The sequence below is a fragment of the Antechinus flavipes genome, chromosome 3 (assembly GCF_016432865.1).
Source record: "Antechinus flavipes isolate AdamAnt ecotype Samford, QLD, Australia chromosome 3, AdamAnt_v2, whole genome shotgun sequence".
Taxonomy (NCBI): Eukaryota; Metazoa; Chordata; class Mammalia; order Dasyuromorphia; family Dasyuridae; genus Antechinus; species Antechinus flavipes.
Window position 1 is genome coordinate 271,667,973 of NC_067400.1, and position 27,117 is coordinate 271,695,089.

General features: G+C 32.5%; 1 protein-coding gene across 1 annotated transcript in view; it reads left to right on the forward strand.

Moving 5' to 3' along the window:
* The window catches only part of DMD (dystrophin), a 2,219,276-nt gene that overhangs the window by 1,451,275 nt on the left and 740,884 nt on the right, over nucleotides 1-27,117 (forward strand). The window contains exon 50 of the mRNA XM_051991017.1: nucleotides 5,842-5,950. Within this exon, the coding sequence (XP_051846977.1) occupies nucleotides 5,842-5,950 (109 nt within the window). The remainder of the gene's footprint in view (nucleotides 1-5,841; nucleotides 5,951-27,117) is intronic.

A 27,117-nucleotide genomic window follows, 5' to 3' on the forward strand; every position in this document is an offset into this window, starting at 1 on the left:
AGGAGTGGCAGTCCTGCTATCTGTAAATTGTACTGCTCTGCACACCCTCCACATTTATATAATTTTCGAATACTTACCCCAAAGCAATACAACTTGCACAGCTTTCAAGAAACTAAGATTACTTCTGCAGAAGCAACAGAGGTGAAAATTTGATTGAATCTCAACAAGGTTAAAAGCATTTTCTATAGCAAAATATTATAGACTTCTTTACCTTGTCCTTTGTTCTCATCCAGAAATAATGGAATGTTGTTTTTTAACATCATTAATGATATATTCATTAAATGTATTTGAATATATGTAAGATCTGTAATTTCATCACTGTAAGCTATTCCCTTCTACCCCTGCAGTTTATAATTTCTCACTGATTTAGCAACTAGTCTTCCAGAGTTACTGTGGCCTAAAATTTCATCAGCTTTTCATTAAGGTGGCAATGTGTTTTTCCAACCTTGGCTAGACTAGTCTTTTTGCAACAGTTTGTCATACCCTGCCCCCACTTCATGAATATCCAAGAATACTGATAAATAGAAAAATGGGAAGAAAAATATATGCATGTATGTATATATACACATGCATATACTTATATACATGCATATATATGTATATAAAATACATAGGCATATACATGTATAAGTAGGTGAGAAAATATCAGGGTCATTACATCAAAAAGTAGATTGATTTTAATGGTCTCTTCTTTCACATAATGGCTCTTACTCTACTTAAATCAATCAAATCAAATCACTCAACTCACAAATCTAGTACATACTAGACAAGAAATTATTTGATTTCACTGCTTATGCTTTTTTCAAATGATTTACTAGTGGCCTTTCCCAAGCCAGATGATCTCTTTTCAGGTGCTATAAGCCTTATAATCTAAAATTACTCTATGTAATATGTGAATTTTTAGAGGTTGTTATACTAAAAGGATATAAAGGAAATATAATTTGTTTTTGTTTTTGTTTTTTTTTTCTTACTTAGTTTTAAAAACAATGCAACATTAAAGAATTATACATAACAAAACAACATTGATATCTCTGAAGTCAGGCCACTCACCATAACAGTAATTTATTAATATATTCCATTTTGCATATAAGGAAACCAAGGTGAACAGAGCCCAGAATCACATAGCTAGGAAATATCTGAGGCCACGTTTGAACTGAAGTTTTCTTAATTCTATGCTCAGTGCTCTATTCACTGTACTACTTAGTAGCCTCTATGTAATTCTCTCTAAATATGTATATTTATTCCTTTCTCTATACCAAAAAAAAAAAAATTGTCATCTATAATTTATAACATAAGCAGAGATGGAAAAATAAAAACTAAACTATGTTTTTGCCCATTTCTTACCACTCGATTTAGTTTTCCCCTAACTCCTATCAGCAATTCCCAGTTACTACCACAGTTCTCTAGAAAAATACATCCACAAAACAAACCATATAGTTGCCAAATGACGCCTGTAGACAAAATAACAACATAGGAAATATTCTAGATTTAAGAGGAGGAAAGGGGAATGAAGATAATGAATGAATGCAGTGAGTTTAAAGATTGCATTTCCTTAGTGTTTCATTGTTGGGAGACTGATAATAGCTGTCATTTTATCTCTTAACTCTTGCAGTCTAGGAATGTGGCTTCTAGTAATATACTCACTATAAGAAAATTTCACTGCATTGAGACTATTTGTATATACTAGAACAATTATGGCTTTTGCTATTATTCAGTCTTATCTGACTCTTTGGGGTTTTTCTTGACAAAGATTCCAGAATATTGGCCGTTTCCTTCTGCGGCTCATTTTTCAGATTAAAAAAAATGGAGGAAAACTGGGTTAAGTGACTTACTCAGTATAACACAGTTACTAAGTGTCTGGGGTCATATTTGAATTCAGGAAGGTGAGTCTTCATAATTCCAGGCCAGGCACTTTATGCTCTATGTTTTCACTTCATTCCTGTTACCTGTGTACAAACCTTAACCATTATGCTAACTCAGTGACGGCTGGGCATATATTTAGATTTTGTTTTGCTTTGTTCAACTTAGAAACAGAAACCAAAACAAAAAAAAAATATTATGGCTCTGCTTAAATTGGACAATTTTATTAATTTAAATTAGGTGTTGGAGAACAATGATAGACTCACCAATCCTTGGACATTTAACAAAGGTTTACTTTGCTCAAACTTGCAAAAACTACTAAGTATATAGTGGCAGTTTGTTGGCTTATAGCTATTCCCCTACATTTCAATCTGAAATTTAGTAATTAGAGCATTCTAGTCAAGTCTAAGAATCCTCCAATTCCAGGTGGCTGCAAGTTGTTGTTGTTGTTGTTTTGGTGGGTTGTTTTTTTTTTTTTTTAACCTAAACTAAGAGGGACCAAGTTTAATCAGGTTTCAGGACAGCTTTGTCCTATCACAATTGGTAATGTAATTTGAACAGTTACACTCTCTTGTCCCAACTCTTTGTGCCAATAACAGCCCAGGAAACACTACCACTATTTTCCCTCTTGTTAGTATAACAAGTTAATTAACTTGTTATACTAACTTGTTACACTTACTTGTTAACAAGTAACTCTAGTTAGTTCTCTAGAACTCTAGAACTAATCTAGTATTTGGAGACAAAACTATCAACACTGACTTCATGTTCTAAGTATCTGGCCTATCTAGATAAATTATCTAATAGCTGAGAACTATTATTTCCATATAAACATTAGAGACAATGTTTAGGGAATGAGGGAAAATAAGTACACTAATGTACTATGGTAAAGTTGTGAACTGGTCCAACCATTTTGGAAAGCAACTTGGAACTGCATTCAAAGGGCTATAAAACTGTGTGTACTTTCTGGCCCAGAAATACTACAGCTAGATCCATGTTCCAAAGAGAGCAAAAGAAAAGGAAAATGAACTATATGTATAAAAGTATTTAAAGCATCTTTTTTTGGGGGGTGACAAAAAATTGGAAATTAAGAGCATGGCCGAACAAGTTGTAGAATATAATTCTGATAAAGTATTATTGTACTATGAGAAATGACAAGGCCAATTGTTTCAGAAAAGGAAAAAAAATGACAAAACCTATATGAACTGATGAAAAGTGAATTGAGACACAAAAATCATTGTGCACAACAACAATGTTGTAAAGATGACCAACTATGAAGGACCTGGCTACTCAGATCAATAGTTATCCCAAATAATTGCAAAACATTTATAACAGAAAAAGAAATGCTAACGACAACCAGAGAAGACTGATTAACTCAAAGTGAAGTATAATTTTCTCACTTTTTTTTGCCTTCTTTGTGATATGACTAATATGGAAATATGTTTCCATGGTGTAATAATCTGACTCTTAACTTTTTTTTCTTGCCATCCTAATTCTAATTTTACCCAGTTGCTATTTTTTAGTTATGTCTAACTCATCTTGATCCAGTATAAAGTGTTCTCGGTAAAGATACCAAAGTTATTTGCTATTTTTCTCTCCAGCTATTTTACAGATGACAAAATTATGGCAAACAGAGTTAAGTGACTGATTTAGGAGTCACACAATCAATAGGTGTCCAAAGGCTCAAATTTATTTGATTCACCATATCACCTCGCTGCCAAGGAGGACTAGCACTTCTGGTCTGAGAGCTTTCTGAGCTTTTTCAGGGTTGCTCACGGACCTTTGGTGTTCAACTACCTCTCAACTCTCAAGAAGCTACAGCATGCACAGAAGTTCAATCCAGATATATAGGCTAAACCTGACTAAGGGTAACCAATGGACCTCAAATCCATCAATAATTGGGGGGTGTTTACCTAAAACATGGGAAAACTTAATGTAATGGGCAGATAAAAACAATCTATGAACATCTATGAAGGTGGCTGAAGAAAGTACTATGGAAAGCTTAGAGCCTGATTAGTCATAAAAGATACCAGGGTCATCTACTGCATCCTTGGCTATTTCTAGTCAAAATTGACTTCTGTCTTGCTGCTGGATTTTGATGACTTTGGAAGAGAAAGTAAGAATGGTGACTTTGTGTGACTCTGACTTATTCAACTTCAACTCACATACAAGTCAAGGAATCATCCTGTGGTATTATTGCTTTTGTTCCAAAATGAAGGACAAACAACATGTTTTGCATGATCTCACAATATATAATTGTTATCATTTTGTCCACCTTATTAGTAGATTGAAGAGAAGTGGAAAGGAAAGAATTTGGAACTCAAAATTTAAAAAGAAAAGCATGTTAGATAAACAACTAAATACTACTTTTTTTTTTTTTTTTTAAGAAGCAGTTTTAATGTCCAGAGAGGCAAAAGAGAAGTTCAGAAAGCCTGAGTTCAAATTCTGGTAGAAACACATTCTTTATGCAACCCTTGAGAAATTATTTAATTTCCAAGCAATTATCTAAAATTAAAGCTTTGTAATCAGAACTGTTGCTAACCCTCTGATAGAAGTTTCTTCATTGGGAATTTTTTATACCAAAGAAAAACAAGTCTATTTCTCTCAAAATTATATAGCTTAGTAATTAATAGAATAAATAAGTATAGCTTAATAAAATATTGTACTTTATGATTCAGTGAAATATGCCTAATGAATCTGATATCTCATTAATACTGATACTCTCATACAGTATCACAATCTATCCATCCTCCTCATTTTGTCATATTCTTTGCTATGGCGCTTTCAGAAATCTTCCAAAACATTTATTTGTAGTATGCTAGGGATCTCCTTTTGGTTCTTTCAGTATTTCGAAGATACCAATTGGCCTCATCATCTGTAATTCTTTATTCTTAGTATGTTATTGGTCCCACAAAATTCTAGTTTTATGCCTCCTTGTTTGTGTTCTTTTCAAAATACATATGACTTTTTGTGTATATATTATCACTGATCACTTACACCCACTATGGTTCTTTATGTTTCTCTTTGGAACAATTATAATTTTGAGTATTTTGAGATTACAGTAGCCAAGAATTCATTGCCATAATAGCATCACCAGGAGAATAAAAAGCTGGAATTTGGCAGCAGGAAATAGCTTGGAATTATTGAAAGCAATCTTTGTTTCTCATTAGTGACTATGGAATGACCACATTCAGATTGTTAATAATTAGTATAAAACATACCATACTAAAAAATAGAAATGACACTCAACAAAATGAGATTGATTTTTTTTTAAATAGCTAGAACTGACAAAATATATATATGGAAAAAATCTGTGCTGGAAGTGACACTCAAGGGAATAATTTCTAAGATATTATGCAACAAAAATGGTCAAAAAGTGAAAAAGATTATTATAGTGACCAAAAAAATTCATTGAAACATTGATAATTGGTAAAAAATAATTAATTGATCAAAATTCCTGCCTTTTTTTATTTTTATGTATCACCATATGTGAGGTAATATACAGTCTGTCTCAGATGGAGAGACTTAGATTCAAATCCTCTCTTTGAAAAAAGGTATTTATGTGACCCCTGTGTAAGTCAGGCTTGTAGTGCTTTTTAGCAACTTCTTTTGAGTTGTAAAATAGTTACTAGTACAGATTGCAGTTTCTTATATTAATTAATAACAAGTTCAGGCCCCCAAAAGAACATTATGTATGTTGGCAAATCATTATTCTAACTTTTTTGTAAGGTTAAAATTTACCCAAAATAGTGTCTTGAGTTCAAAGGATATGACTATTATGACTATATGACTACAAATGACTATTTGTAGAAGTAATAAATTATTAAATTTTTGTGGTACCTCTTAATGAATGAAATATACCCCAAGTCAATTAATTTTTAAAAAGGATAAATGTAGTAATTTAATTCAAAGCAATGAATAAAATAATGCGATAAATGTCTTCAAAATGTTTAATAAGGAAAAATGCTTTCTTTTCTGTTACAGAGAAAATTAGAAGATTTGAGCTCTGACTGGAAGGCAGTAAATCATTTACTTGAAGATATAAGGGGAAAGCCAAAAGAAGTAGCATCTGGACCTACTGTTCCTGGTGTCTGTAAGTACAATATAGTGAATTATCTTTGATGTTAGCAAATAAACTAGAAGTAGAAAGATCCTGCAAGTAAATATGAAGAGGGAAAAGTATATCCAGTTTTGACTAATGGTGCATGTGAATTTTATTTGTTTTTAGGATTATATCTAATCTAAATATAGTGCATTTTTAAAAATAGTATATACTTTCTGGAAATCTTGATAAAGAACAAATGTAACAAAAGCATTTTAAATTTTAAAAATTAATATTAGAAAAAACTAAAGAGAAAAATTTTGAGAGAAAGAGAAATGGAGAGAGGAAAGGAGAGAGAGGAAATGAAAGAGAGAGATTGAGGGGGGGAGGAGAGAGAAGGGGAAGAGAAAGGGAGAGAGAGAGAGAGAGAGACAGAGAGACAGAGAGAGAAAGAACACAAGAGAAGGACAAGGAGGATGAGAATAAGGGACAAGGAAAATGAGAAAGCAGGGGGAGAAACAAACTGATCAGCCATCCAAGAAGATTTGAAAGAAAAAAATCATTTAACTGTGTTCTAATCTTTTCTCAAAAATAAAATAATAACAGAAAAAAATGACAGTCAGTTTTTGTTTGGCATTCAATCCATTCACTGCATAGAGAATTTGTATACAATATTGACTGTGGTTCATGAGGGAGGAAAAACATTAATGTAATGGTAGCTTTTGGAGTGATGGGAAAAAATACATTTGACAATTAGGCAGAAATAACATTTTGATTTTCTATGCCTGATCTTCAAAGATCAAAGAGATGATTAGAAGTGTGATGAATCAAGTCAGGTAGATTGCTTTTTGTCTTTTCAGTGCTAATAATCTAAATTAGCTGTTGTTTTTTCATGGTTATGGCATACAGAAAACATTTTAGCAGAAGGTACAAACACTACTTCAATTAAAACCCACTCTGCAACTTGGGGACTGTATTTCTGTTGTTTCCTTAGGGCTTTTCTGAACATTCAAAGCTATCTTCAGTGACATAGGAGGTCTGAACAAGATGTGCAAGCATTATTATTATTTTTTGTCAGTCTGAGGCACTAAACTTGCTACGTCAGGATCTGTATTCAGCTGATTATGTCAGGTCCAGTTCTTTTTATGAGCTATAAATTTGTATTTCTTCAGCACACATGCATTCATTTTGTACTATATTATTGTCCACTTGAATTTGTTCCCTAGTTGGATATATACATAGGCCAATTCCCAGTTTATGAATCAGTTGTGTTCCAGAAGTTCATATTATAAACAGTTGTGATCTCTCAAAATTTTTTACTAAAAGAGTAGTTTGGTTCTCAAAAGATCATGTGTCTATTTACATATGAGGAAACTGACACCCAGAGAACCAATTTGACTTGTTCAGGTCACACAACTAACAGATCCAGAAGTAGAACATCTAGTCTCTTGGTTTTACTTGTGGCTTTTTTCCTCCAAAATTTAATTTTGATTAAAACAAATTTATCTGGCATTCTAGCATTAGACATCTCTATTATTTGGCATGTCACAGCTAGTCTACTAACAATTTTTTTATCATACATAACCCTAATGCATTACAAGACCCTGACATTTTCTGATTTATTAAAGATTAAATTATATTCAGAATTTTTTATAACAAATGAATGTTGTTATAATTTCTTTAATTTGGTAATAAGATAGTATAGTTTATAACTCCCAACATCACATAGTGTAAACAGCAATGTATTAAATGACAAAAGATGGTTATGAAGTTCAATATCTGGGCTTTAGGAGTCAGGGGTAAATCATTTAACAGCTAGCCTTTAGTTTTCTCATCTATAAAATGGGAATAATAATATGGGAATAACAAAGGGTTGTAATGAGGAACATGCTCTAAAAAATGAAAAGAAAATGTATTATTGCTTCTTTTATACTTCAACAGATATGATATCAAAGAGATAGTTTAGCAAAATCCTTTTTTTAATGTCTTAACAAGAAGTCTTCTGTGGGTCAAAAAAGTTTCCATCTGGTAGCCAATATCACCTTTCTGGTGAAGAACATCTAGAATTTTGGCTACTTTGGTCCTTAGAAAATGAACCCAACCATTTCTCCAGTACCTTGAATAGCTTAAATACATATTATTTAAGAAACCAAGATATTTTTATATCCTAAATGGACATTTATTTAAGTATATCTTATTTCCAAAAGTTAAATTTTAAATGGATAGGTATTAGGTCAGTCATATTTGTGATGCTGGTTTCATAATATATTGTCTGGGGGAAAAAGGAATAAATTCATAATATTTCAAATACAGTGGTCACTAAAAGCAAAACAAAATCTAACAAAAATGTCTTACTCTGGTGACCAATTTGTAGATTCTAAATTTAATTCCTGCATGTTGCTTCATTATGAGAGTAAAAAAAAATTCTAATTATTCTTCTTCTACTAAAAATTCTGATGCTGTGAACCATCACTCACATATATTTTACATTAAAGATAGAAAAGAAATTTCTGAATACCATAATCTCTATAGTTACCTCCCATTTTCCTTTAATTCTTTAAATTTTATTGAATAAATGGATGATTCAATAGGAATTTAAAATCCTTAGCATGTGGACAGTACTGTACCATAGGCAGCAAAAAACAGAAGATAATTCTACTTCTGTTCTGTAAAGATTCTTAGATCTTTCAGGTGTCATGGAAACAACACCATGCATATACAGTCTCATACACACAGGAATTAGGGACTCCCAGACTCATTTTACAAACAAATGATTTTCTAGGAGCCCTTTTCTATGGACTTAAGGGGCCAGAGGAATGTTCCATGTTTTTCTACATTGCACAATGCTCCCATTTGTGACTTCCCATTCATTCTCCATTTCTTCTATTTCTTCCTCTTCATTTTTTGCAGAACCAGGAACTGCAAAAGATTACCACTAGAGAGAGCTCCTAGCTCAAACCTCTGCTTCTTACCCTGGGATCTTTAGATCAGAGATTTAGAAGCAGAAAGGTCTTCACTTTTAAACCACACTTGTCAGTTACCTCCTTCAAAATTTAACTTGGACAAAAATAAATTTACTAGACATCTCTGTTAAGTTGGATGTCACAACTACATTGTGGGCTGATTTTAATAAAAATAGATCAAATATTCTTTTAAGTAGGAAACTATATAGTCTAAAAAGAATGCATATAATGTATGGGACAATTGATAAGGAATCAAAAGAGTGGGAGTCCTAATCCTGACTCTGCAAGTGATTAGCTTGGACCACCTAAATTATTTCTGTGAGCCATAGTATCTCAAAATTTAAAAATGAAGTTTTAGGAATAGGTCAAGGATACCAAGAGCTCCCTGATAAATGTCAAGGATCTATGAACTTAGATGGGAAAAAATTCTATCTGTATTTAAATATTGTTGGTTTCTTTTGTAATTCTGGATAGTATATGAATTTAAAATAGTTTGATGCACAAATATAATCAACAGAAACAAAATTAAAAGGGAAATACAAACTTGGGGGGGCAGGATTACAGCCAGTGTTTTTGATAAAGGTCTCATTTCTAAAATATATGAAGCATTGTGTCAAATTTATAAGGATACAAGTTATTCTCCAATTAATAAATGGTCAAAGTATATGAACAGATAATTTTCAGATGATAAAAGTAAACCCATCTTTAGTCATATGAAAAAATGCTTTAAATCAGTATTGATTAGAGAAAAGCAAATTAAAACAAGTTTATGGTACCATCTCTCATCTCTCAGATTGGCTAAGATGACAGGAAAAGATAATGATAAATAATGGAGAGATGTGAAAAAACTGGGACACTAGGCATTGTTGATGGAGTTGTGAAATTCTGGAGAGCAATTTGGAACTACGCCCAAAGAGTTATAAAACTGCACATTCCCTGTGACCCAGCAATGGCACTACTGGGTCTCTGTCTGAAGGAAATCACAAAGGAGAGAAAAAGATCTCCATATGCAAAAATGTTTGGAGTCAAACACTTTTGTGGTCACAAAGAATTGGAAAGTGACATCGATTGAAGAATAACTGAATGGAGTTGTGGTATATGAAGGTTATGGAAATATCATTGTTCTATAAAAAATGATGAACAAGCTGATTTTAGAAAGACCTGGAAAAATTTACATAAACTGATGCTGAGAAAAACAAACAGAACCAGGAATAGATTATACACAATAATAGCAAGAATGTGCAATGATCACCTCTGGAAGACTTGGTTCTTTGCAGCAGTTCACTGATCCAAGGCAATCCCAATAGACTTTGGATTAAAAAAATGCCATCTGCATCCAAAGAGAGAAATATGGACATTGACTGTAAATCAACACACTATGTTCAGTTCTTTTTGTTTGTTTGTTTTTTTTTCCCTCTCCCCTGGTTTTTCATTTTTATTTTGATTTTTTTCTCCCAACATGATTCACAAATCAGTGTGAATTAAAAATAAATTAATCCTAAAAATAAATTTTAAATTATTAAAAAAGAAATCAATCTAATTTTATAGAAAATTCATTAACACATCTTAAATGAATAGTTATTGAAGATAGAATAAAAGAAAAATTGGTGAATATGAAACCAAAAACCTGTGAAAATTATGTCAGGAGGAGTAAATCCCCAAATATGAACAGATAATGAAAATAAAGGAGAAAAAAAGTTTTTATTTTTCATATCTTTTGAAAGCAGTAAACTCAGAAATGTCTGTTTAAACTTGTCTCCTAAAATTATATCTTTTTTACCTTGTTAATCACCTATTTTGTGCATTTGTATGAAGTCCAAGAATGGAACTAAATCATATAAACTACTTGAAGGCAAAAAATTAAAATAAAACAAAATATTTTGAGAAGGGTGTATAAATTTCACCAAACTGTCAAAGGATTCATTTCTCTCTCTCTCTCTTTCTCTCTTACATACAAACACACACACACACACACACACACACACACACACACACGCACGCACAAGCCTAAATACTGCCAAAGTAGAGGATGTCCCTTGGCCTTTTGTCAAGCAATCAGTCAGTGAGTCAATAAGTATTTTTATGGCGCATTTCTGATCTCTGATTTGAAGTATAATGAAATTGAGAATAAAGACAACATGAAATACTTCTCTGATACTTGTGGCTCACAAGGCAAAGCTCCAGTTCTTGGAAGTAATGAAAGTGTATTATACCTAAAGCTGTCTACATTTCTCAGAATTAATTAATTCAGAATCCATCAACTTTGAGCAAGCTGCTTAGTTGTTTTTTTTTTTTTTTAATCCCTCCTGGATGAGTTCATAACCTCACCCCAGTTTTTTAACTGTTACCACCATGTAAGCAAAATGGATAGATGATCTATCAGTCTACAATGCATAAAAAAAAATTATGTGCTTGTTCTCTTTCAAAAGTAATGAAGACTGAATTTTTTTAAAAGATAAAATTATAGAAAAGAATGAAAATTCAGCTCAAATCCAGCCTTAGACTTTATTAGATATATGATACTGGGCCATTCACTTAACTTTTTGCTTTAGTTTTCTCACTGACAAAGTAAGACCAATAATACCTCTAAACTCTCTGATTATTGAAAGGAAAATTAATATTGTAGAGTGCATCGCAAACCTTATTTTATAAAAAATATTACATTAGTATATAAATATTCCCATTATTATTTAAATTTATTGATCTTTGAATATTGAATTTGAAGACACACCATTATCTTAAGTTGAGAAATTTAATTCTTATAGGCTCCTTATAAAAGTAAAGACTGATCCCAATTACAGAAAAAGTAATGTATAGTTCCTTTTATAGCAGTCATTTCAAAGCCTCTATAGCCAAATAAGTAGTCCAATCCTTTTTTTCCCCTCATTCTTTCCTTCCTTCCCGCCTGCCTTCCTTCCTTCCTTCCTTCCTTCCTTCCTTCCTTCCTTCCTTCCTTCCTTTATTTGTCTATTTTTATTTTTTTTTGTTGTTGTTGTTATACACATACATTCATTTTTTAAATATATTTCCTTATGAATCATATTGGGAGAGAAAAATCAGAACAAAAGAAAAAAAAAACATGAAAGAAAGAAAGAAAAAAAACAGAAGAAAAAAAGTGAACATAGCATATGTTGATTTACATTCAGCCTCTCATGTGGATGACATTTTCCATCTAAAGTTTATTTGGGCTGCTTTGGTTCAACAAATTGCTGAGAAGAAGCACATCCATAATAGTTGACCATAACACAATCTTTCTGTTACTGAGTACAATGTTTTCCTGCTTCTACTAGTTTTGCTTAAATATTCCAATCCAATGACATTTTTAAGGCTATTGTTTTGTACTATTACAAGAAGAAACCATTCAATGTTATTTTAAAAAATATATTAGATTTATTCTTCAAGGCCAACTTTAAATGGAAATTCCTCAAAGGTCAGGAAGAACTTTCCTGTATCTGTGTTGCTTGCATTAGGTATTAGTTGGCCCAAAACATAAAAGGGCATTCATAAAGTCCTGTTTGTATATGCTATTGGCATGGCATCAGATTATATTGCATTGCTTTGGGTAGAAGATCTATGTGGGAAGACGTTAGGATATGTTATATATTATGAAAGGTAGGAAAGTGCTATTAAATTCTTAATTGGAAAAGAAAAAGAATAAATGACTCAGGTTGTTATTTTTGTTCCCTTTTGAATTTTTAAAGGTGGTTTTCATTAAATATCAAGCTTCTTCCTTGTAAAGATCCTTTATCATTCACTATTATATGAATTTTATAAAAGCAAATAAAAGAATTCTAAGACCAGTCCAATTTATTGGGTTCTTGTTTGTTTTTTATAAGACTAATTTTGATCTTAATGTTGCCTTACTATATAATTATTTTTCTTTTCTGTTTTTAATTGGGAGCTTTTTATCCAATAGATATGTATAAACTGTTTGACTGTTATAATCCTGGGAAAAGACATCAACCTATCCATACGTTTTTTCCTTTCTTCTTCTAATTCTTTTTTTTGGGGGAGGAAGGTTTTTTTTCTTTCTTTCTTCCTTCCTTCTTTCCTTCCTTCCTTCCTTCCTTCCTTCCTTCCTTCCTTCCTTCCTTTCTGTCTGTCTGTCTGTCTGTCTGTCTGTCTGTCTTTCTTTCTTTCTTTCTTTCTTCCATAATTATAACTTTTTATTGACAGAACCCATGACTGGGTAATTTTTTTTACAACATTATCCCTTGCACTCACTTCTGTTCCGACTTTTCCTCTCCCTTCCTCCACCCTCTCCCCAATATGGCAAGCAGTGCTATACATGTTAAATGTGTCACAGTATATCCTAGATATAATATATGTGTACAGAACCAAACAGTTCTCTTGTTGTGCAGAAAGAATTGGATTCAGAAGGTATAAATAACCCGGGAAGAAAAACAAAAATGCAAACAGTTTACATTCATTTCCCAGTGTTCTTTCTTTGGGTGTAGCTGCTTCTGTCTATCATTAGTCGATTGAAACTGTTAGGTCTCTTTGTCAAAGAAGTCCACTTCCATCAGAATACATCCTCAAACAGTATCATTGTTGAGGTATATAATGACTTCCTGGTTCTGCTCATTTCACTCCGCATCAGTTCATGTAAGTCTTGCCAGTCCTCTCTGTATTCATCCTGCTGCTCATTTTTTACAGAACAATAATATTCCATAACGTTCATATACTACAATTTACCCAACCATTCTCCAATTGATGGGCAGCTATTCATTTTCCAGCTTCTAGACACTACAAATAGGGCTGTCACAAACATTTTGGCACATACAGGTCCCTTTCCCTTCTTTAGTATCTCTTTGGGGTATAAGCCCAGTAGTAACACTGCTGGGTCAAAGGGTATGCATAGTTTGGTAACTTTTTGAACATAGTTTTGCTCTTCAGAATGGCTGGATGTGTTCACAATTCCACCAACAATGTATTAGTGTCCCTGTTTTCCCACATTCCTTCCAACATTCCGCATTATCTTTCCCTGTCATTCTAGCCAGTCTGACAGGTGTGTAAGTGGCATCTCAGAGTTGTCTTAATTTACATTTTTCTGATTAATAATGACTTGGAGCATCTTTTCATATGGCTAGAAATAGTTTCAATTTCTTCATCTGAGAATTGTCTGTTCATATCCTTTGACCATTTATCAATTGGAGAATGGCTTGATTTCTTATAAATTAGAGTCAATTCTCTATATAGTTTTCTTCCTCTAATTCTAATCCCTCATCTTTTTCAACAACAGCAAACCCACAAACTGTCTTACCCCAGCCCAGTTTCCAATTTCTGTCCCTACTGAAGACTATATTTTTTGGTTTTACTGTCTATACCAGACTGGGTAGTAGATGAATAAATTTAAAATAATTTCAACTGGATTAGATTGTATTAATGTTTATCAGGGGCAGTTTTAATACTGGTCCTATTCAAGTTCATGATAAGAAGAAATAAGGCACTTATAAGTCATTGAACACTTAACAAATGGAAGTTTATTTTGTTCTAATACAAGGAGGAAGTGCAACAAGGTTATACAGGGACTTAGCTTCTCTGATCTGATAACAGATCTTCTGTTATCTCTCTTTGTAAATATATGTGGTCAACAGGGCAAGATCTGCTCTTCAGAACTCATTTGGTCTTCTGAAATCCCTCAAGTCAAAAGGGACAAACTCTTTATACATAGAATTTTCTGTATACCCTTATATGACAAAGTTTTATCGCTAGACTCCAATAATTCTGGAAGCTAACTTTGCACAGCTCTGCTTCACTTAAATCCAAATCACTTGCTAGCCAACATGTCACCTTCCTGATGGCATTGGTCCTCTTCAAAAATGAAGGATGAATAAAAACAAATGACTGGGAAGCTGCTTGTTAAGGGAAGGAGGAGACAATCAAATTCCAAGGGCAGCTTCATTACCTTTCAGGGAAAACTAATCCCTTTTGCAAAGAAACAAGGAGTGCTGGTCTTACTATAACAATGGAGTAACTGAAATCTGACATTGAAATAATTAAAAGCATCTAATGAATGCATACTTTTGGTTATTTTAATTACTTAGACTCAAAAAATATTTGAAAACACTCAAGCTTCTTCAAATTCATGGCTGAATATTCTATATCAGACTGTGGAGCCACCTAATGAGTGTCAGAAATTAAATCCATTATCTTTCTGGATATCTCATAGCTCTGAGCATTAATAGAGCTACAATGTAGGATTTGGCAGCAGAAGAATATATATGAAAGATGATGCAATGAGGTTTCACAATCTGATAGAAAATATCATGCCACATGATAGTTGGTGGTAAGAGTCATAAAAGCAAATTGGATATCTGGCAGGCTCAAGTCATTGTTAAGGGGGGGGAGAATAAAATCATTTTATTCAGGCATCATGGCACTCCTGGCCATACATCAGTCTTTTTAATCAGTCTCATGTATGAGAAATCACACCATCAGCAGTATCACTTTTTAATATGAAGGACAGTGATATACAGTGAAATCTTTATTATTCAGAGGTTAATTATCCATTTTGTGGATTATGCCGGTCCTTTTTTTTCTCCTTTCTGACCTCTTGACAGTTTCATTGCTTGATTATTAATTCCATGAGAGGGAGAGCAGGAACAGGTAAAGGGAGAGAGGCTCCAATTAGTCAATTTTCAATTGTCAGAAGCTGTGGCAAAGAATTTTATGGAGGAGGAGGCTTGAAACTAATGACTAAATGAAGTTTTCAGATTATTAGAGGATTTCAATTATCCATACCTTCCATTACCACAGATAATAAAGGATTGGCTCTAGCACAAATGTCTTAATCTTGGTATATTGTAAAGTTTGACTAAAATAATAGTCTTGGTTGGGATCACTGGGAAATGTTTCACTAGATGATACCTCTTTGCATCATGTCATTGCTGTGTAGAACCCTTATAGGGAAATTTATAACTGATAGAGAATAGTAACTCATCTATAATACAGAGTCTTAAGAGTTACATGAGGCTCTGTGACATATAAATGACTTTTCCAGGGGCTTATAATTGATATTTGTAAGAGACAGGACTTAATCCCAGATCTTTTTGCTCTTCAAATGGACTGCTATCTGCTATGTCACATTATCTTTTTGTGACATATGTTAGCAAACAAGAAAATAGATCTATTTGCAATTATTTTCATGTTAATAGTGCTTACATAATAATTGGGAGCATTATATATGTATTCTTAATATATCTCTGAATCAATATGTTTTTAGGTATAACCTATTATTTAAAAGTGTGTATCTCAATACATACACACATTTCCAAGGAAGAAACTAAAAAAAAGTTTCCAGAGAGAAATTTTAACAATATTGTTATAGAATGCAGTTTTGTCATTCTGTAGAGTCATGGAAATGTGAAAAGTCTCTCACTAGTTCTAAGAAAATCATTGGTAAACCATTTTATGAATATATTCTTCATACTGCTAACAATATAGAGTATAGTGGTGTTCATATCACTTGGGACAGGTAATGATTTTGATATGTGACAGCAATCAATGGCCATGTATATGTAATTCTACTTACACTAGACTGACTCATAATCCAACCTGGTCCAAATGAAATTGGGCAGAGCTGTTTCCCCTTCCCTTCTTTGTCAGATGAATGCCAAATTTTGTGCCTTATATGTTCCAGCATTTTCTTTTACTGGTTTTAAATCCTGAGGTTTATTAAGAATGACTATTACTTAGAAATAAGCAAAAGTTGTAAGCTTTTTAAAGAGTATACTTGAATGACAGAGATATTGGAAGAGATTTTCGTTTAGGTAATTCAAGCATTTCAAGAATTATTCAAGGCCACAATGAATAGGCTTAATTGTGCCTATGAGTAAAAAAAACAAAGGTGGTTAAAAATGGAAAACAGTGCCAAGAACTGACAAACTGTTGTTTGAAACTGCCTAGTTAATCCTCAGAAAATAAGCAAAGACAGAGAGGAACCTGGCAGGTGGGTTTGTTATCAATTCTTCCATAGTATAGTTTAAATTTCTTAAAGTAGAAGAATAACAATACCAATAAAACAACAGTTGTTAACTATTGAAGAGAAAAAACAGAAAGAAAAACTAAAACAAAAACCAAAACAAAAGAACTTGTTGTGAGAGAGGTAGTACAAAGCCTAGAGTAATGAAGACTAAGAAAAGGCTCTAACAAAATCTTTATCAGAAGCATCCAGATGAGCCTGTGGGGGCTATTCTTGTTCACCAGAAACAATATAACCCACAAAATATTTTAGAAAAGTTTCACTCTAGTGGGCCTGGAAATCTTTTATTGAAGAAATTCTGAAATCTGGTAGATATATTGACACATAAGAAGCAGTATGTTCCAGATTTATGGAAATTTCCAAGTTTAAAATAGAATACTACACTATGGCTTTGTACCATGTCACTCATCATGAAAGGTTGAAAAATGTTTTTTTGAGCAAAGAAAAACATGCTTCAATTCACCTGATTTAAAAGCTATTGAAAATCTATGGACTATGACCAAGGCTGGATTTAGAAAAATGGATTGTCTATTAAATGTATGCTTAATATTCAATGTGATATATGATTCTATGACAAAGAATTGATAAATACATGTCAGAATCTTGTGAGTTCAATGCCAAATCATGCATAAGTGATTGTAGCAAAAGGTGGATGTACTACATATTCCACCTTTTTAAAAGATAAAAAAATTGAGCAGTTTCTTATATAGGTCAAAATTTAATTATTTTTCTTTGTCAGTTATTTTATATACATATGTATCAAATATGATATTTTAAAATATTTACATACTTTGCAAATATGCATTTGTTTGCTTGTTTTTGTGAGACAATTAGGATTAAGTGATTTGCTTAGAGTCACATTTAGTTAAGTGTCAAATGTCCTGACTGTAGGGCCAGTGCTCTATTCACTATACCATGTAGCTGCCAACTCTCCTCCCTTTGTTACATTTTAAAATAGTTTATTTCAGTTTCCAGTTTATAAGTCTTAAAACAAAAATAACATCAACATCAATTCCTATTGCCAGTACAAAAAGCAAACATGCAAAAAAGACAATTTGCTAAATAAGTTATTTGCTTCTAAGAATATCAAAAGTACAAAATACTTACCTTTATTTCAGACCTTTGTTTAACAATATAATTGTGATTTCAGGCAGGATAAATTCTCTGTAGCCTAATACAATTATAGTGATTCAAAGCCACATCATCAGTGGAAAAAAGAAATGCATCTCCATAAATCTCAGTTTCCTTCTCTGTAAAATAAAGAAGTAGAAGTGGATAATTTTAGAGGCCCCTTTTAATTTTAAATCTATGAGTGTATGCTTGCTTTTCTTCTGTATATGAATACATGGCAAGGTTTGCTTCACCATAAATATTACATAAATCTTATTTCATTTCATGTTGGTACTTTTTTCCAAATTGTCAAGAACATTTTGAATTTTAATGCGGTGTTAGCCAAACCATGATAAATGCATTTAGAATAGGTTCAAACTATTCTTACATATATAGATGTAAAATTATTAGAGATGGGAGCTAGCTCTGTAATTATTGTGGGAAATTGCTTCTAACAATGCAGGTCTGCAGATTCTCTGCATTTATTCTTTTAAAAAACCAATATAGGAATTTGATTGAATTTTTGTTACCAGAATTTTTTTGGTTGTTGTTCAATTGGTAATTGGCTAAGAGGGAAAATGATAAAAAGAAAAAATGTGATTTATAGAAGCATTTTATTTTTAAGAGAATGCAGAAGAAAGGTCAGAAAAAATTAATGACAACCAGAACAACTTTGAAAGTTATAGTTTGAATGTATGATATATGCATATATTATATTTCTTTAATATTTATGGCATATATACCATATTAAAAGTAAGCAATATATAATAGAAATTCATAATTAAAAATTATGTGGAAATGTCCATTTGATTTAGCATTTAAGTTCAGAATAAAAAAATAAGCAAAATTTTAAAAAACAAAATAAAAAAACATATAATCTTAGTTGCCCAGAGCACTGAAAGTTTAAATAACTTGCTTGTGTTCACACAACTGTTATATGTTAAAGGCGTGAGTAAGGTCTTCCTTGCTTTAAGGCCCACTCTAAGTGTTCTACAATATCTTGAAGAGTGAGTTATTTCTACAATAGAAAAAGAAATCGAGATTATAGCATCACCCCTTTTTATGTCTGAGTCATTATCATAGCCATTTAATGAGACCATGGTCATAACTAAGATGTGACAAGCAGAGCTTGGCTCCAGGGCATCAAAATTCAGAGAGCACTGATAGCATTTGTATTTTAACAGGTAGAAAAACTGAATTTAGCACTTAACAAGATAATTAGTTAAAATAGGACCCAACAAATTGGTAACTTTGCCCAACAATGGCCAAGTTGTCAAAGAGTCTTTTCCTTTAGAGGCTAGTGTCTGGAGGCTTGTCTTTAATCTAGAAGATGTTATCTTAGGGTCTCTTTCCCAAATAAGGCCTTGGCTTCTGAAGTCTGGGGTATCTGTCTAAAATCTCTCACCTTCCTCTACTCTAAAACTTACTTTATCTTGAATAAGTGATTTACGGTGTTTTGGGGGCTGCTTGTTCCATTTGGTATTTACCCTGAGTACAAGACTAAGTATGGTTCTGGTGAGAAACTTTATCTACCTAAAAGGAGATAAAGACATTTCACTGAAATTTCAAGAGAGGAGGGACTGTATTTTTTGTCTTTTCTTTTTAGTGGTATCATTTAACTTGATCCCTGCCACACAATAATCACTTAACAAATTTCTGGTGACTTGAGGTGTTTTGATAATAAAATACAATTATTCAATCTCCTATTTGCCTCTTATTTCTAGGATTAACACCTTTATTTTCCATACCTTTCATTCTTAGTTTTAACATTTCAAAGAATTGCTTGATCACAAAGGTAGGGATTTTCCCCACTTTTCCTATAAAGGAAGCATTACTTATTTATAGTACCATTTTATTTTAAGTCAGTCTATACTTCACCAAGATCAGAAGAGGAATCAGGTTGTTTTTCCAGGTAATTTTTCCCCCCTCTCCAAGGAAGCACATGCTTTTATTTTACACTCATGTGGTCTGTGTTTAACAAATAAAAGCTGAGTTCAGAATTGAATCTTACACGTTGATTGGAGATGTTTTCAAGGTCAGCACTGAGTTTCATAAGAGGTTTTATTTTTTCAATACAACTGACATTCGCCACTATCAGCCAAAAGACAAACTTGTCTAATAAAGCTTTCAGATTCAATTTACTCTCTGCATACAGCTTGAGGAATCTCTGGAGGTCACTCACAGCATGTAGTGCAACCCCAACAGGGAGAAGTGATGAAAAGAGCCTGGGCAAAAAGCTGACACTGTGCCTTCAAAGCTGCATGAATACAAATATAATAAGCAAGTTTATAGACATAAATCTCTGATTCTGGGGATTTCCATCTTGATCTCTGACTCCCTGGAATATTTGAATTCATGGATTTGTAGCTATTATCAAAGTAAATAAATACAACATACAAGAAAAATATGCTTAAACAACAGAGATCTGATGTAAATCGGGAAAAACAAGGTTGCTACTTCATATTTAACTCAGTTATAGGGTCTCTGAGGCCTCTGAGTCTGATATGTTTTCAGTAATAGTAGGTACAAGGTACACACTTACAAATGTCTACCTATTTCTATTTCTATTTTCCCCTTGGCTCTTGTTGAATGTGCTTCAGGTTCTTTAGGCACACTAGGTCTTGAGCATGTGAATGATTCACTGAGAGAAATGAACTTGTAAGTTTAGTCCTACAGTTTCAATTTTGCTTTGGAAGCTATTTTAAAAAGTGAAATTTAATTGAAATTCTAATTCTAATTTTTTGTGTTGTCTGAAATCCCTGGCCCATAATGAAATTGCAAGTATAACTATGGGGCAGAAATGAAAATGCAGGTGGTAACCTCCCTAGCTAATTAGTGATCACATCTGAGCTCTGTATCTGATTCCATGCAAATGAAAATTTGCTTAAAATATATTTTTCATGCCACTGTAATGAAAATCAAAGAAGATGTTAGTACAGAAGGGGCCATCATAATGAAATCTTGATATTTCAACTATATTGATCCTTAGTTTTATTTCTGAGAATACTAAACCTATCAGTCACGTACCAAATTATCAGTTTAATCACAAAATCATAATAAGAAATTCTGGGAAGGACAAAGAATCACTTAGTCTAGTTTCTTTCTTAAGTACAAGAGTATTATTGTTATTTAGTCTTGAAGGTGTGTCTGACTCTTCATGACCCATATGAGGTTTTCTTGGCAAAGACACTAGAGTAGTTTTCTATTTCCTTCTCCATTAGATTTAGGCAAATGGAGGTTAAATGGCTTGTTCAGTAACAGATCATTATCTGAGGCTAGATTTGAACTGAAGCCCAATTGTCTATCTACTGGGTCATCTAGCTATATTATGACAGAGGCAACCAAAAATTTACTTCTATTTGGATATAGTTTTTAATCACAATGGTTATTAAAATTAAATGTTAAAATTAAGTGAACTTTAATTAAATTTACTTTGTTAAATCATCATAGTGAAATAGAGACTGACCAATGAGCCAAATCTGCATTTGCAAAGTACTTAACTGGAACTAGGCTCACTGGCTAATTCTTTGTTATAATATTAAAAATAATGAAATATATTCAGTCATATTATCCTCACTAAATATTATTAGTAATAATGTCTAGTCAGAACAAAAATGTTTTGTGTTCTTAAATATTTTAATAGTATTTATTTCATCTTTAGTTCAACCTTTTTCAGTTTCTTTTTTGTCTTATTTTATAATGTATATGTTAGCCTAAAAGTATACGTGCTTATAAATTCACAGACATACAGAGACACACACATATGTTGTCTTCCATGCTTTCTACCTGTTTCAAAAAGTTACCACAAAAATCTTTCTAATGCGAAGAATTAACTATATTCAGACACCTTCAGGTGCTTCATAATGGATCATAAGATTGAGAACAACAAAATACCTTACAGATCAAAGCTTCTTAAACTATGAGTTATGATGGGATCATGTAACTGAATGTAAAGGTTGTGAAAATATGATTTATTATTCAAATGTTTGATTTGTATATTTTATATACCTATGTACTGGGGGTCACATAAAAATTTCTTGGATCAAAAGGGATCTCGAGTGGTAAAAAGTGTAAGAAATCATTTTATAGATCACCTAGATAATTATAGAATCACAAAGTTTCTGCATTGAAACCAATCTGAATAGCCAACTACGTAGTATAACCTATACTCAAGAGAAATCTCCACTACAACATTCCAAATGATTTATCATTAAAACTATACTTAAAGACCTTCAATAGAAGCGAATCTACCTTAAACCAAGATAGATCACCTCATTTGGGGAAAGTTCAATTTTTTAGAAAGTTTTTCCTAACCTCAAGTTTAAATATTCCTCTTTGAAACTTATAAAAAAACAGAACAAGAGTCCTTCTTCCCCATGACTTCTTCAAATACTTGAATACAGCCTTTGTTTCTCCCTCAGGCTTCTCATCTCCAGTCTAAATATTCCAAACTCTTTCAACTGATAACACATGTGACATGAACACAAGGTCCTTCATTTTTCTGTTTACCAATTTTTGTACACGCTCCATTTTATTAATATCTTAAGATAATATAAGCATTAATTTAGATCTAGTAAGGAACTCATAAGCCATTCATTAGAAAACTGAGGTCCATGGAGGCTGTGAATTCAAAGTCACACAAATAGTAAACTTTAGAGATATATTTGGAACTCACGTTTTCTGACTCAAAAGGGGCCTGTTCAACATTTCCCCTTCTTTTTCTCTAGTGATAATTCTTTGTCTTATTAGCTTTTTAAGCTTAAATAAACTTTAAAGTAACTCTATTTTCACCAATTCTTTTTGTCATCTTTAGCCCTCTTGTTTCAAACTTCAATTTGTTGCCCCTTTCTTTGTTTAATTTATTAATTCCTTCTTTTTTCTTTTATCTAGTTATCTAATTTTTTCCTTCTCCATTAAATAGTTAAATAAAAATGCTTTTTCTGCTTCATTTTCAACCTGTTGTGCTTTTTAGGTTTTAACATTTTATTTTCTGCACCTTTTTATCAAAAAGGATTTTTCCCTTCATTTTCTCCATTATTTATCTTCCCTTTCTATTTTAGACTTTTCCCTTTGATTCTGGCCTTTATGTTTATTCTTTCTTTTGTTTTTATATTCCTCATAGAATTAAAACTAAAGTATCTATTTGTAGCCATATTCTGGAGTTTCTAAGTCCTTACCTGTGGATGTATGTGTGGATGTGTATCTGTGTGTATCTTCCTAATAGAAAATTTTTATATTGTGATTCATTGTTAGAAATGCCAATTCTTATAGAGGAGAGAGAAGAATTACCTCAAGGTAAGAATTTTTCTGAATCTCTGTGCTATAAAATATTACTTTGTCCTCCTTATGATAAATTTCCTCCTTTTTAATGAAATCTCTCTTTTCAGTCCATGGCTTCCCACTCTTCTTGGTATAATGTACTCCAAAGAGCACTAGTTTCTATTTTCCTGAGTCAGAGTAAATGGTTTTTCTAAGTAAAAACCCCTGCATATTATATTCAGTATAATATCTTTAGATCTCATCAAAGAATATCCGTGTCTATGGAAGCATTTTTCCATTGGACTTCTTCCCATCATTGAAACAAGTTTTGTCCCTTTCCTCATTCTCTCCCTTTGTCACCTCACCCATTCTTTTGTAGATGATCTTCTTACTGAATGCTATAGGAATAATCTTCCCTTCATTTTTATACTTAAGGTTTATCACATACTCCCTTCAATCTTCTTTCTCCTTTCTTCTCTTTTAAGCAATATTCCATCTTAAGTGCCTCCCCCCCCAATAAATAAACAAAACCAACACTGATTTACCCATAGGCAATTTCAGGCTTTTTTTCCTACTATCATTTCTATTTGATTTCTGTTTTCACCAGCGTTTTCTGCTATACTTTCAGAAATCAATTTCATAAATTTTGAATTTATGAATTTTGATTTCTGTTATTGTTGGTTGTTGTTGTTAATCTCAAAAGCTTATTTCCTTTTTTTTTTCTTTTCTGGGATAATTTGTTTCATTATCTGTATTATTCCTTGCTTACTCTATGTCTTTACTTTTCTTGCATTTTTATTACTTCAAGCTTATCATTTTTATTTAACATCCAAATTTTATTTTTCATTAATAGTTGTGCTCAAAATTGTGGAGTACATTGTTAGAGTTCAAATGTTGGAGTTTGTTCTTCTCAGGGCACAGCCGGTTTAGAGGCTTAGAGCCCTTCGGATGTCTCCAAATCCAAAGGTTCTGTCCTTCAGCCTCTGCCTCTGCTTTCTTCTGCCTCCAACAGAGATGGAAGATCTCTCTTATCTCCTTCTGGGGAGCCCAGCCACCAACTTGCCGCAGAGAGAGGGCTTCTGGCGTAGCTCCACTGAAATCCGTCAAAAGTGTTCTCTGCAGCAGAGTCGTTCCTCTCGAGTCTAGCGCAATCAGCTAGCCAAGAGGAAAAAATGTATTCTGGAATGGCTGTCTCGCCTTATATGTGAACCTTCTGAGAGAATGGGATTATGGGTTTTCTCCCATAGTGCTCTCTGGCCCAAAGAGCTTTAAGGTGTGGACTCCCTTGAGTAAAGGTGGGAACACAAGCCTTGTCTTGATTAGTTCTACTTAGTACCTTGTTTCAGGTTCTGGCCAAAACAACTTCTTGTAAGATTAGATCAACTCTAATTACTTAGCAGTTAGTAAGGATTCCAACAGTACATCATTTTGGGTTACATCTTGAGATACTATATTCTTTGGAAAATATTCCATTGACTCTTTCCATTTCTGGTTGATGTAAAATAATACCATATCATCCAAAATTTTGGGGTTTTTCCAACCTTTATATTTGAATGTCTTTGAGTGCTAGTAGAGTCTGTTGTTTGTCATTGGAAATACTAAATTTAATCAGTTCATGTTTTGAAATTTAAAATATAGAATTTCTTTGTATTTTTCCCTTGAGGAATTTGGTAGATTCTTTCAACCAACGTTTTTTTTTTTCAGGGTTTAGAGGTTCTAGTGGTTTCTTCTATTATTTCTTGCATTATCATGTTTAGGTTTTAGTTCTTCTGGTAAATTTACAACCCTCAAATTGTTTTTTGGCATCCTGTTTTTTAGATCAATTCATTTTGTTTGTAGAGAGATCACTTTTTTTTTAATGTTATTACCATTTCATTTTCTCCCTTCAGATTGTTTTTTTGGATTTATATTCACAACTAAATGTTCTTTCTTTTTTTCTTAAGTGATGTTTGCCACTGTGGTAACCAGTCTTTCTTATTCTGCTCATGTCTTATGTGCAGGTCACAAATTCTGCTTTTATGATGATTATTTCTCTTTTAAACCATTTGTCTCCTCTAGGTCCAAACTCTCTTGGGAATCCATAAAGTCCTTTGCCTCATCACTTGTTTCACTTTCATTTGTCTTGCCATATAGATCCATAGATATCTGGACTTGTATAATTGGCCTGAAGGACATATTCCCTTTCATGTTATTATTGTATTTTTCTGTTGTTATATTTGCTTTTGCTTAAGTCTTTGCACCTGAGATCATTAGTAATTTCAATAATTATTCCCTTATATTCCTTTGTTTCTCACTTTTCGACTCCTTCCCCTTTGATTGCAACTTGTCTGAGAGCTGTACTACAAAGCTATCTCAGCCTCCTTTTGATCTACCTTTTAGAGTTTGAGGGATATTGGGTAGAGGAAAGAAAGAAAACTGTGTTCTGTTGCGACTTCATAAATATACTTTTGTAGACTTGCCAAAATGGGATGGCCAGTGAAAAAAAGATATTGAGTAAGCATGTTAGGGATTAAGAATTATTCATATCTGACATTATTTCATTGAGTTATTACCTTGTTAGGGTTTTCAGTGGCTTAGACTATGGATAGTGGAAATTATTTTATCTTACAAACAACTTCTATTTTAGAGATGTTTGCAAGATTAAGAACACCAGAGAAAGTGTCTAATCTTTCATCTTGTTGGTCACATAAACTATCATGTTACTTCTCTAACAGAGTAGGTAGTCTATGTCAGAATTACATATTGAATAATGCTTCCAATTTTGACATCATTCATATAATTTCATTAAATGCTTATTTTATTAGAGTCTTGAATTAGTAGTGAATCAATACAGGACATAGCTAGTACAGAGTCTATATTACTGTTCTATTCATAGATATCTTAGTTCATACCTTTGCATAGGATAGGAAAAAAAACAGGACATAGCCAGTACAGAGTCTATATTACTGTTCTAATAATAGATAGCTTAGTTCATACCTTTGCATAGGATAGGGAAAAAATAGTAGTACTACTTGGAAAGGAGCAGAGACAAGAGGTAAATGACAGCTATCTCTCTAAAAGCCAGAGAAAGGTAGTGGCAACTTAACAATTACCAAGTGCATACACTGATATTGGGTGGTGCACAGGTGGAACTCTATCTTTAATTGAAGCTATCTGAATGAAAACATTTTAAAAGCATTCATTAAGCATTTGCTATATGAAAACCACTAAACTAAACAGTGGAGATACAAATATAATAGACAGTCTCAGCTCTTAATCAAATGAGGAAGACAAAATATATGACAGGTTTTAGGTGCAAGCATCCATAGGATACATCAACAAAAAAATCAATATCATGATAAATATAATATAAATAAAAATAGTACTGTTAAAATAACATCAGTTATTTATGTTGAATCATTTTACAGTACTTAGATTTTAATGGCAAGAACTTTCTTTTCTTAGTCTTCAATAGCTGTGATTGTAGTATCTGCAGGAACAGTTAGCAGGCTGCATCTCTCCAAGGAATGCTACCCAAAATGATAGCTGTAGGCATTTTTATTTCAAAAGTTCTTGAGCTAAGGTTTGAGACTATATACATTAGGATCTAAGGAGAAATAGATAGGAATTTTTTTCACTGTGTATCTGAATTAGTTGCTGTTATTAAGTTATTTATTTCATGTGGAGATGTATTGAAGCCAGAAATAGGAATCAACTTTGTTGATACATACTGGGTTTTGAAACTAGCACAAATCTTATTCTAAGTAGACTACAAATTAGCTTTTAGCCATTTGGTCTAACAATGAAAATTGAGGCAATAAAATCAGCTTTCAGGAAGGGAGTGTTATTCTAATAACTGTAGCTACTACTGAAGTTTGTAATATAAAAATTATATTAGAATATCCTTTAAATAAATTACTTTC